This window comes from Diadema antillarum, unplaced genomic scaffold (assembly GCF_040938485.1).
Source record: "Diadema antillarum isolate AM-2024a unplaced genomic scaffold, OU_Dant_1.0 scf00000116, whole genome shotgun sequence".
Taxonomy (NCBI): domain Eukaryota; kingdom Metazoa; phylum Echinodermata; class Echinoidea; order Diadematoida; family Diadematidae; genus Diadema; species Diadema antillarum.
In genome coordinates, this window is record NW_027271005.1 from 1059450 (window position 1) to 1073101 (window position 13652).

At 38.2% G+C, this 13652-nt stretch overlaps 1 protein-coding gene across 1 annotated transcript; it reads left to right on the plus strand.

Moving 5' to 3' along the window:
* Positions 1-7068: 7068 nt before the first annotated feature.
* Positions 7069-13187, plus strand: LOC139719881 (uncharacterized). Its single transcript, XM_071631265.1, has 3 exons — positions 7069-7259; positions 9865-10267; positions 12667-13187. The coding sequence occupies exons 1-3, from the start codon at positions 7203-7205 to the stop codon at positions 12933-12935; spliced, it is 729 nt and encodes a 242-aa protein (XP_071487366.1). The 5' UTR covers positions 7069-7202; the 3' UTR covers positions 12936-13187.
* The last annotated feature ends 465 nt before the right edge of the window (positions 13188-13652 follow it).

Genomic DNA, 13652 nt, shown 5'->3' on the forward strand with positions numbered 1-13652 from the left:
TTCTTCTACCCCCCAGTGTTGCCCCATAATATGTGACGCCATGAAGGCAATGATGTCAACATCATGTCTGTCCACTTGTCGAACCAAAAACAAAATAACCCTAATTTACTGCACAACCACAGAGCTGACACTGAGTTCCACAAGGTTCCACAAGGTCCACACTGTATGAATATAAAACGAGCTTTAGAACCAACCAGAATATAAAAGAACAAAAGATCTCTGACATATCACTGTGTATCATGGTATGAGAACATGCTTTTATTTGTTTTAGCTGGTTTAGAAATGAAAAAAAAAATAAGAATTTCATATATGACATACATGAAAAAGTGTGAGGGTATGACGTCATTTACCCGCTCATTTGAATAAGGACTGGTCAAGAAATGTTTTCCGAAAAAAAAGTGAAATTTTGAAATATCATATCTTCCTTATTTCTTATCCAATACTTATAATTTCTATGTCTTCTGTAGGGAATATTTTTCTCTTTCTTTTGAAGTTTATTCATTTTTCCTCTTTAAATAATATGGCTGCGGGTAGGCCTACTACACTAAAATCTCTTGGTTTTATGATTTCGATTGGATCGTTTATTCCTGGCCTTATTACTCGAGAAATACCCAGGGTTTTCCATTTAATGTCAATTCCTAACCATTTGCACTCAAATCACGTGCTTATATAAATGACACTTGAAAACGCTTAAGTACCCCTTGTCAAATTCTGGAGCCATGACGATATACATTATATTGCCATCAAAGTGTAATTAACAACATTAACCCGGAAGTGATTATAACACCATTAGTGGAAAGATGATGCCAAAGTGTGTATAAATATTCTACATCTACTTTGACCGATTCGCCGATTTGTCCATTCCTTCAATCAGTCCGTTACTTATTTTTTCTTTGTTCCCTCAGTTATCTATATTAAGCCTACCCAGTCCAACCCATCCATGCATAAACATGTATACGCATATCATACTCACGCATATCACACTGCGTATACGCACAGACATACAAACACAATCTCATATGAAACTCGGGGACATGTTGTATAGAGATTTTTAACATACACAGTACACATTCAAGTTGCTTTCTGTTCCCATTTCTCCTCGCCTGTCTGTCAGATGATGTTTAGACGTTTGCACAATCTTTTGTCATTTATCGAGACCTCCTCCAAGATCAAATAAAGATCTCGATCCTGCGTTTCTTTTCTCTTGTCAAATCCCCACAGCTTTATCTCGAAAGTTAAATAATCAACCGTATTGTTTCTATTTCGACGAAGTCTCATGATATTTGCCAAGGTGGGAGAGCAGATTTAGTTCATCTGATGGGAGAACATAATTGACATGATAGGAAAGATAAGAATGAGTAAAAAGAATAATACATTGTATGACCAAAAAAGGTGCAATTGAATGGCTTTACAGAATGTCGTCATGCAAGCTATCGATCTCCGTGTGCACCTCGGCTTCATCAGCGAACGTCCAGGGGCTAATCGACGAAATGAGGTCTCGCTTTAGGGATATCGTCGCCGATGTCGATTACTTCAAACTCCCGTACAACGACATCGACAAGTTCTCCGTCGCAGACAGCGACATTGACGTCATGCTCTTGTGCCACTCCATACACAACAGGCGGTTCGCCATCACGGACGTGACTGACGCCCTCTATCAAAAGTTTCTGCCTAAAGCAGCAAGAGTTGTGGGTAAGGTTTATTGCCACTTGATCTACTTACTATCAGATGGTCTGCTTCCCAGTTTGTTTAACACCACTATGGCTAAACTCATTTAGTCTATTGTCAATTTCTTCTGATGCCCGTGTGGTCTAATCGTCACTTGGTCTAATACCCAGTTTGGCTAATTATCGTTCCATCTAATAATCAGATGGTCTAATCTCAATATCTCCTTAGGGTTCCCCCCCCCCCCCCACTGTGGTCTAATAAACTGTGGGTTATACGAAATGGGCATAGCCAACCTGGGAGTAGGCCAACTGGTAATGAGTCTAAGTGGAAATTAGACTAAATGGTCACTAGACGAACTGGTTGTAGACGAAACGGGATTAGACCATGTGGGTTGAGATTAAATGGCTATTGGACGAAGTGGGAGTAGACCATGATTGTGATAAATCACCGTGGGTAAGACGAACGATTTAGATAATGTGATTTATTCGTCCTGGAAATGATGACACATATCTATTGTTATAATGTATGTCGATGTGAACGGAAATAGATTATAGTTGTTGTGTTCCAGTGATATCCATTAGCTTTAGTCAGTCTGTAAACGGTTAGGTCTGCAGTTTTATATTTGCCCATATCCTCTGTTGTCCAGTATAGATACGACCTCTTTCTCTCGCGTTATTAGATGCGGACTAGTTATGAGTGTTCTCCATCTTCCCGTCATTTTCTTTCTCATTCTTCCTTCTTCTTTCTGTCTCTGTCTTTACTGTTTCTGTTCTGTTTTCTGTCTTTTCGTTATGTATGGTCTCAATTATGAACGATACTCTTAACAATGATCCTCGAGAATTTGAGGAAATAAAGATCATGTCCACGATTATGAATATCTTGTTCATAAAATCCTGCCTTATTTACTGATTCTCGACTTCACTCGCCGTAGATCTTACTTATACATCTCACGTCTGTTCTCCTTCAGAGTATCAATAAACATTGTTCCTTGCTGTCATTGGTTTTCTTATGTCTGATTGTGGCAGGAAAAAGCAGAGTTGGCGTGATAGTGCACGACATGCCCAAGGACAAGTTCGACCGACATGACGTGTATGCCAGAGAAATGAATGTCTTTCGCAGACAGCAACCCAAGACGTTCAAGAATTCCGCATTGGCGATGATCGCGGGAAAACTGGACTTCAAACCGGTGGAGATCATCCCCGATGACTGGGAGAGGCTGGAGGGGTTTGTGAGGGAGGCGTCATCACACTCAAGGCAGCAAACAGAAAGGGGCAATAATAAGTCACTCGACAGGCAATGTTTGATCGTCACCTTGGCTCTCATCGTCATTGCACTGGTCGTTGGTTTAGTCTGCCACCTAATGCCGCCATCCAGGCTGGAATTCTCACCATTCAGAAATGATACGCAATGACCCCATGTGTTTCCGTTCACGTTAATGTGACCTCTGACTTGTACATTTCTTCCTGTACATGTTATTATAACATTTCCGGTCTTATACGCAATCATCTTAATCCCCTCGTTAATGTGTGTGTGCGGTTTTCTTTGTGTGTGTGTGTTGTTGTTGCTGTTGATGTTGTTTTTATTTACGCTTTAAGATAAAGCTTATCTCCAAATATGACCTGCTAATCGTAAACCACAAGTAATGTGTCTTTAAACGTCTGTAATGTAAAGAGCACAACAATGTCAACATGATATACAATGCCATTTTTTCTGTTCGCTAGTCATGCTTTTGCTCCTGGGTAGGAAAATAATGATTTAGATACCAAACGTGAAGAGTGAGACAATTCACAAGGTTAGAATGGCAGGTATAAACGAGCATCCAAATGTATAGGTTTTACCATTAAGACCTGTTGATTTTATTTGCACTTGTTCTGGTTCTCATCATAATTATTGATGTCAATCCTACATCAACGTTTTGTCTTAAAAAGAAGTTTCTTGAACGTTTAATTGTGATGCAACTGTGGGCTCACGGACATACAGACACACACACACACACACACACACAAACACACGCACACAATATGTGCTTGTTTTATTGTTGCAGGGGGTTTATTGTCCGTTTTTTATCTCTTATCTTAATGAAGGATCCCATTTTACTTTCATTTTGATTTCGCACTAAAAAAATGATTCTGTATATTAGGCATTACACTGCATGTATGAATTGTCTTTATTACAATGAAAGAGTAAACTTTGCCAAAATGAATTGTCGAGGCTTCTTCAAGTAGAATGTGACATAGGAATGTTGCAAGGAACTTAAGCTAAACATGTTTTCATTGAGCAATGACATTGCTCGAATCCACCATTTATAAAATTTAATAATGTTAGAGGCTTGCTGTCATTTCTCACATGTACAAATTAAACGTGACCGGTATCATAATTGTGCAAACATGTGGAACTATCTATGATCCCATAGGCCACTTTATCACTACACTTTTTCCACAACGCGTCTGCTAGCTGCACGTACCCTGAGCTCATTAAAGAGGCTTGCTTCACAGGTGACTGAAAAGGCAGTTTCACTGTGGAGACGCCCATTCCATTAAATTCCCTGTAAATCAACTTTCGATGGATCAGAACGTGCACAATAAATTGCCGTCTGAATGTTGAATTTCAAAAATTCGAATTTTGAAGTTAAATTTTTTGAATCTAAAATTTTGAATTTCACTTTGCTTTTGACACGATTAAAGAGCCCATACACCAACATCACTCTGGAAAGATATTACTAAACAGCAACATGAAAGAAAACAATGTTGATTTTTGCGAGTGCTTGAAGGGTGTGTACAGATCTGGTCGAGGTGTAGATTTAGCTTTTAACATTTTGCGAGATATTCAGAAACCACTCTATGAGATGTCAAAGAGCATGCAGTTCTAAGGGGTATCAAAAGTTTATTCGATGAAAATCGGTTTTGAAATGGCTGGGATATCCAAAAACAAGGTGGAACAAAGAGATCCTAATAAAGGCGTGGCATGTCGCCTTTTATTATTATCAGGGTTTTTTTTCTAATATCTCAGCCATTTGAAAACCAATTTTCATCAAATAAACGTTGAATCCTTCCTTAAATTACATGCTCTTTCATATTTTATAAGAGGTCTTTCATTATCTCACTTAGGAATGTTATAAACCTGAATCCCCACCTCAACCAGTACTGTACAGTCCCTTTAAACACCTTTAAACTACACCACAATCCACAGTATGAGATGTCAGTTTCCTTGAAAATGGGCAAGCAGGCTGTTTAATGAAGTTGCTGTTTCCTTGGCATCATTTTGCGCATGTCTTCAATGTTGTTTACGTTTGAGTCATATCATAACTGTGAAATTATATTCCTTCTTGCTCATTATATGAGCCATGAAGGTGCTCATGTGTTTGAATTAAGTTTCCATTGACTGACAACATGTTGGCAGTTACTGTATGTATTATTGGCATTGACAGCTAGTTAACTGTAGTATTGACAGTTACTGTAGTATTGGCAGTTATTGTAGTATTGACAGTTAACTGTAGTATTGACAGTTACTGTAGTATTGACAGTTATTGTAGTATTGACATGCAGTAAATGCAGCATTGGCAGATAATGACAGAAATTGTAGTATTGGCACTTACTGTAGTATGACAGTTAATGTAGTATTGACAGTTTATGTAGTATCAGTTACCGCATAGTATTGACAGTTAATGTAGCATTGACAGATAATGTACAACGCCTATTATTGCCAGTCAATGTTTTGCGTGTTTATTCAGGGCGGATCTAGGAATTCCGTAAAGGGGGGGGGGGGGGGGGAGCAAACAGTATTTTCTGGTGCTACTTCCGAGTTTCATCTCATTTTTTCTTTTCATTTCTTTTGTTTTAAAAACAAATAAAGAGGGGACGCCCCCCCCCCCATCCCCCTTTTGATCCGCCACTGCATGGTATTAAAGGTTAATGTATAATATTGACAGTCACTGTATGTAGTATCGAGAGGTATTGTAGTATTGACGATTAATGGTTAGCATTGACAGTTAATGCAGTATTTTTCATCAGCTCACAGAGGCAGTTCCCACAATATGCTCTTTCCCCACTCAACAAAATTATTTGTGGTGAACAGGAAATGCTTGCCATCTGGGCTATCACAAGCGACCCACCTTTGATCTGAGCGCATATACATTAAATGGCGCTGACTTTCTTCTTAATAATTGCTGTAATGTAGATTAGCAGTTATAGTTTACCAGCGGTCAGGGTAATTTAAATTAATAATAATCCTTGACGACTCGACCACGAGACTGACATATCAAGTAGGCCACATTGGCCATCGGATATAATCTTATTATTATTATTCAAGGAGAGTGGGGTAAGGTGAATAATTATCCTGGTCTTCCTAAGTTTGGTTGACATCTAACATCCATCGTTAACTTATTTGTTGGATCACTATTTCCTCTTAACGCTCTCACATCAATACGACTGTGAACACTACATGCATGTAATTCGAATAAAATAATTAATTTAACCTGCACTCGAAAGTGCTTGTCTATGATACGACGGTGACCCTGAAATTTCCTCCAGAGCAACAAACTCAACAACGCACAGCATTAATGAGCAAATAATTATGCCTCTATACTTCTACATAATAATAAATACGCACTCGGACACACATACACACACACACACACACACACACACACACACATACACACACACACACACACACACACACACACACACACATATCAAATTCACCTTTCTGTCGTGCCGAAACTCAATACGAAAAAGTAACAACAGCAACATTTCAATATTTTTTCAAAAACTTATATTTCTCATTTTTGTTTGTTTTGTATGTTTGTTTGCTTGTTTTTATCTCTGCCAGTGGCATTCTGGTCTGTCTAATCTGAATCAACAATACGACGCTGTTCTTCACTCCTTTAAGAGGGTACTCCACCCTCGTGGTATCCTTCTTCTTACACACAAAATGTGGGGTCCCTCTGGAGTGAGGCACGATGCCATGTCGCGGCCACCTCCCCCTCCCCTCCTCTCTCCCCCCCCCCCCCATCGTAGGAAGCTCTTTGTTAGACGTCATTGATTGCCAGTGTATGTATCTGTGAAGGAATTAACAAATGAAAAGGGCGTGTCTCGTACAGTATTTCCTTTTCATCAAAATATCTCAACCACCATTTTTTTTTTCTGCGAGGAGAACCGACTGTAACAAAAGTAACGTTATTGTCGTGGTATAAGAAGACATATACGTAGGCACGGGCGGAAAAAAAAAAATCCAACCAAACAAACAAACAAGCAATATAGATTGTCAATCTATCAATAGTCTTCCTTCATTGTGATAAAAGTCTCATTGAAACTACTATCTTTTTTTGTATCAATGATATTCCGAAACGCTTCGAAGTAGGCTGAATAGGTTGGGATTCCCCGAGACTGCATGCCCTTACGGAATGTGACTGAAATCAGGAACTGCTTCGTACAATATTTTGACGCAGCATTACATAGCTCGTAGAAAACGAACTGGACAACAGTCACCGCATTCCTTTGCTGCACCCTTGAAATTGTTTTCAATCGTGCAAAATGGCTGACTCTGTTATCACTGAAGAAAATATGCCAGAGAAACCAGGGGAAACACAGGTAAGCCAGTTGAACTATAGGCACTTTTACTGAAGTGGGTGTAACGCTATGGTGAGTACAGGTTCTATGCTTGTATTACATGGCCATTGTTCTTTGGTCATGTGATTATCACTGACTATCTATATTCCAAAAGGATAATCCCGTCACTGCATGATACGTATGCAGCCTCTGTGTGTGTGTGTGTGTGTGTGAGTGATGTGTGTTTGGGTGCTTCGTTTTGGCTATCATTTTAGACAATAATAAACAATATCAACTTTATTTGTTGTAAGCCTATGAAACGTGTATGTAAGACTGAGATGGGAGAGAGGGATAAGTTCGTATGATAAACATGATGTGTATGGGTACATTAGTCATATGTTAGTGCGGACAATGTACCGTGTAGTTGTCAACGCTAAAATCGTTAGTGAATGCGTTCCTTGGCTTAAGTGCATGCATCAATGCAATCACAATGAATTCAATAATCACTATCGAAGTTACTTTCACTTTCATTATCCATTCATCTCCACTAAAAAGACATCTGGTCATCTAAAGAGTTGATTTATTGGGATGACTTCGCAAAGAATTAACTTGAAAGCAAAGAAGTACGACATTCACGAGGATAGATCTTCCACCATTCCCAAAATATGAGAAGCAAATGGTTCCCTTTAACATTTAGCCATCTGGAGGAGAGAGAGAGAAAGTGAGAGAGAGAGGGAGGAAATGATGTGGGGGAGCTAAGGGGTGACTAAACATCTACATCAAGCTACGATCGGTGCAGCTGCAAGTCGCAGAATTTGTGTTTACATGATCTCTCCTCGTGCCGTATTTTAGCTGTGCGTCTATTTAGATTAGTGATTGGTGTAGAATCTATTCAGTGTCCTTCATTAAGTATGCTATAATGAGTAATATTTATAATATTTTATAATAAATAATAATAATTTATATTTCTAGTATAAATGATACAATCACGATCATTTAGGACAATGCCTATGGTAATCTATCTATATATATGTATTATATATATATATATATATATATATATATATATACACACATATATATATATATATATATATATATATATATATATATATGTATATTGCATCACATGATCAATTTTTTAATGCCCTGCCCCATCTCATAAAGTTCGTTTGCGGAAATTGACACCCTTATAGAGGAGTTTGTATCCGTTTCTGTTTTGTCTGCTCAGTCCCTCTTCACACTCTCAACCCCCAGTGCTCTGCCGCACATAAAGGGGAGGGAGGGGGGGGGGGGTGATGTCAGATAATTTGGGTGTAAGGCACCTCTGGTGGGATTGTACAGTCACATAGATGACATGCCATAATTATGACATATAACAATAAACGATCCAGATCATGGTCCTATATAACATGCAAATTATAAATGAATATTTCCCGCCCTTACTCGGTATTTGACTGTTGCATGACATTTCCCTATCATAATCAAAATAATTACTCATCAAAACGCAGTTCTAACATTTTCAGAATTTCTTTCGGTACTTATACGTTATTCAAAAATTGAATGTGAACAGAAAAAAATGAACCTGAAACTTTCGTTTAACGCAACCAAAACCAAAACATCATTCAAATAAAATGATACACTCAATCACAACCCTGCATACATGATAATCAGACATGCCATTGCCTCACAACTATCCAATTTAGTTTGTACATAAAGTTTATAGTTCACGTCACTATCGCATACAAAACTCGTGACTTGCAAATCGCCGTGGTGTGTTTCATAACGTTTTGATGAAACCTCTACCTTAATCATTCTGTTTATATGTGTCTAGCCTGTAAAAGTTATCCACGTCACTTTGACAAGAAGTGGCGTTTCACTTAAACGGGCAAGAATGCAAGTAACCAGCATTGTTATCAGAGGTTGTTTCATAGGAAAAGCGGGTAGTCATACAGGGACACCCAGATAGAAGGCTGATAGGACAGGTAGGTCAGGAGAGGATAATTTTTATATCGAAAGGGGATGGGGTCCCTCATGTAGTCTGTATCTTAATCCGCAAATTATTCCCACTAGCCGTAATTCTGTAGTTTCTTGATGTATCATTTTGTCATAATGTCAACTAACTTAGTGTTTTAAGAGGTATATCTTTCAATTGGGCCCTCCGTTTTCCATATGTTTTTGTTTGTTTGGGTTGCAGAATGGTATGAAGAAGCCTCTAAAATTATCAATTTGCAATGAGTAAGAAATTATCGTCGCATTTTAGGATAGTGAAGTCCTTTTCTGTTCTCTCCTCTTCCTCCCCCCTCTCTCTCTCTTTCTCTCTTTATCTCGACTTTGCCAACTTTCCGTAATTGTAAATATCTTTCCTTGATTTGTGCAGATGTGAAAGTGCGGCAGATATTACCAATTAGCAAATATTGGTCTAGGTGCTCACATCCGGAAGATGAAATTTTGCATCTACAGCTATAGGTGGGACACTTATTTTAAAGATTGCTAGCTCCCTCCTCCTTAATTCCACGAGCAATAGACATCACGATACTTTTGAAATGCAGATAATTGAATTTATCAATCAGAGTGCATGGTACGGGATCCAGACCACTGCACAGAGTTACCGTTTTCATCCATATCGATTCTTTTCGTCTCGCAGAGGCAGCAGTCGGAATCTGCTGGAAAGGATCAGGAGCAGAAGGAAAAGAAGAAGAAGGACAAGGAGAGGAAAAAGGAGGAGAAGAAGAAGAGGAAGGAAGAGAAAAAGAAGAAGAAAAAGGAGAAGAAGAAGAAAAGGAGGAGAGTGACAGTCACCGTTGGTACTACAGGCGGCTCAGAACGTGTGGCAGGTCTCATAGCATTATTACGAAGCATGGATGATGTTGTAAAGAGTGTCAACTTCAGAGAGATACCCTATAACGTGAGAGACATGGATCAGTTCGAGTTTGATGACGTGAACGTCTTCATTCTCTGTCATTCCATCACCAACAGAAGGCTGTCTATCACTGACGTCCCAGATTCTCTCTACGATCAGTTACTTAAGACGGCTTGTCGTGCTCTTGGTACGTAGATTTTTATGAAGATATTAAGTATACTCTGAAGTGATATATTAAACATTGGTTTCAGTTTATCATGATGGAATAGGTACCCTTCTTCATTATAGCCTTGCAGTGTGATCCATTTGTCAAGCATTCTGCCATATTCTTCTATTTCGACGAAATTGAGATTACATATGAAATTATGTCCTTGAGATTCATCAAGTTCATAAGGCAAATTTGAAAGTAGCTTGAGTAATTTTTAATTCACTTAGAGAGATTCAAATTGAGAAACTCAGACGTTCCCTTTTGAGCATTAACTCAACAGCAAGTCAACCAAAAAGTGAAGAGTTTGTTCGCAGAAACCGATAAGTTCATTTTTGAAGATTTTGAAGTACGGTCTCTGTCATAAAGTACAAAATAATACCTTTTAAATGATATATTGGTCACTACATATAAAGGCAAATTTTTGAAGTTATTGTCAAAAGAAGCATAAATTTTCTTATTATTCTCTGTATTTTTCTTGACCTTTAATCGCAAATATCTCCATTTGGCAAATATGGACTTATCGGTTTTTGCGAACAAACTCTTCAAGTGTTAACATGTCACCTGATCTTGATTTAATCATCATGGGATACGACTTCCAGCATTTCCGTATACTTACAATATTTTTTAAACTTTTAATTTTGTCTTATGATGAAATTTATGTATTCAATTTCTGTAAAAATATGTTTCTGTTGGAAATTGAAAAATAAATGAATGAAAAATACATGAATGACATGAAGGCTTTAACTGCAATTAGTGATTTCACGGATAGGGGAACGATACAAAGAAAAATAAACTAGATTTCCACATTATTTTCATTTCTCTATAGAGCATAATGAAAGGGCTCATGACTAATATCCTTAACCCTATAAAGCCCAAGGGGGGGGGGGGGCACATTGTGCCCCCTACCATATTTTCGTTTATCACTCCTACACCCTTTACTCGATTTCAATCAAATTTGGTGACTTTTCCTAAAACCTTATATTGCAAACATTTTTATATATAATTTAGCTATGTCCGATATTGCTGGTTGCCATGGCAACCGTAAACTGACAACCATGTTCGTCAGATTTTACATGATTTTCTGTTCCAATTTCAGTTAACAATATGATAATGGATGAAATGGGGGTTTTCTTGGCTGTAATTTGCTGAAGGACCAAAATTTGAAGCAATTATGGTTGTGAATTACCCTAAAATGGTCTTCTTATTATTTTCTTAATTTCTTTTATATGACGTAGGCATCAAACAATAGATAGAAAAGAAATAATCGAAAATACAGCATTTTCCAAAGACTACCCTTCTATTTTGTGTTATCTTCACACAAGCTTTGCCTGTAATATCATTTTTTGTCATATCATCAATCTGCAAATTCAAAATTTCAATATTTGGAAATATGAAATGTGATACCAATATTATGTACCTATTCCAAGCAATACATCATAGGTTTCATATATTTCTTCATACTGTAATGAGTAGCGCCCCCACCTGTTGACCTTGAGAAATTTCAACCTTAACAAATAGTGAAGGTTGACTTGCTTTTCCTTTGTGGTAAATATTAAAATGGTTGATATGAAATAAAAACATATATGCTAGGGATAAAGAAATAAAAAGAAAAAATATGATTTTAGCATATTTCCTATGTATTTCTTTATATTTTGGTAAATAGCGCCCTCAGTGGATGACCTTGAGAAATTTCAAATGTTGGGTCATGTAGAGTATGAGTTGCTCTACTCATGTGCCAAATATGACGGTCATATATCATATATCATAACTATAAAGAAGTTATATGGGGGGGGGGGGGGGGCACAATGTGCCACCCCCCACCACCCCCCCCCCCCCCCTCTTGGGTCTGGAATGGGTCAAAATAGCTTGGGCTTTATAGGGTTAAGAAGGCATGAGAAATTGTCACACGACATTTACCATGTCAGCAACAAGTAGAAGGATTGTGTACTTTTCATAAGCAATGACATTTTGTGTGAATCGCGTGGTATTTTCTCCATTATATCATGCCGCTATATACTGTATCCATCACTGGCTGTTGTACAGCCTTCTTATCTAAAAATCATTACCTGTACTTTAAAACTTAGTTTCTTACTCCGGTTTCCTCAAAATTAATCGATGCGTTCAGTAATATTTCTCCATTCTCTAAAATAGATGTTACTCTTTAAATGCAATTTAGCAAACATGATGGTCTACAATGGTTGTTGATGTTTTTGAGGGAGGGGGAGGGGAAGGGGCCAGAGGGCAGCCATCCCAGTTCCGCGGACATTGCGCTCAGAGTGAGTATATTACGTCATCTGTAACAGATAGTCAAGTATAGGTTTATCACACAATCTATTCCCTTTTCATTCTCATACCCGATATTTCTTTTTCCTCGTCAGGTAATAAAAAGGTGATCATTGTTGCGTACGACTTCAAAGATAATGAACTTGAAGCCAACGTTCTTGCGAGTAGTCTGAACGCTTTCAGGATCAAGCAGCCGACGGCGTGCCGCAAATCGTCCGCTGTGGTGTTTGCCGGACAGTGTGCTTCCTCACCGCCGGAGCTGCCGGAGGATCAATTGGAACAACTTTGCAGCAGCTTGAAAGGAGCTGTCTCAGCACGAAAGCGAGGATTTTCGGGCTGCTTTAAAACTTCTAACAGTAATTAGAAACCTACGATCCATCCTAAATCGCATGATGATCTCTAAAATGTGTGATTATTCATAATTTGTCGAACTGCATTGGAGAAGATAAATCATGTTCATTTATCTGTCACAAAAATACACTTGTCTATTTGGGGGGGGGGGGGTCACAAAATAATCGGAAGTAAATAGAGTCACTCCAGTTGAGTAGTGTGGTTAGTTCGCAACATTTGTTGATGTGAGACGCATGAGGAAGTCATTTTTACTGGTTATTCAAACTTGGCCTTCAGCTTGGAAAAGTTTCATGTCACTGACAAATCTCCATGATATATATATATATATATATATATATATATATATATATATATATATATAGATATATATATATTTGTTAACAATCAGTTTGATCATAGACCTACCTTCTCGAGCTTTTGCCTCGTACCCAGACTGCCAGACTGCCAACGCTCCGTCTACAAGGCGAGCAAGTCCAGTGTAACGAAGCCAGCAGACATAGTCATAGGTGAAAGCTCACGAAGGTAAAATCAAATCCTGACTGTGAACGTCTAATTTACTTTGAGCTGTGTTACTCAATACCAACTGCGTAAGATCTTATCTGCCTCTTATAGTAACCTCATCGTGTTAAACTTGTTTATAAAAGTAACTTCACACTTTAGATAACATTTCCCACCTCGCTTTCCAGAATAGCTTTATTTGTAACTCTGACTGGTGCTAGTGAGAATGTCA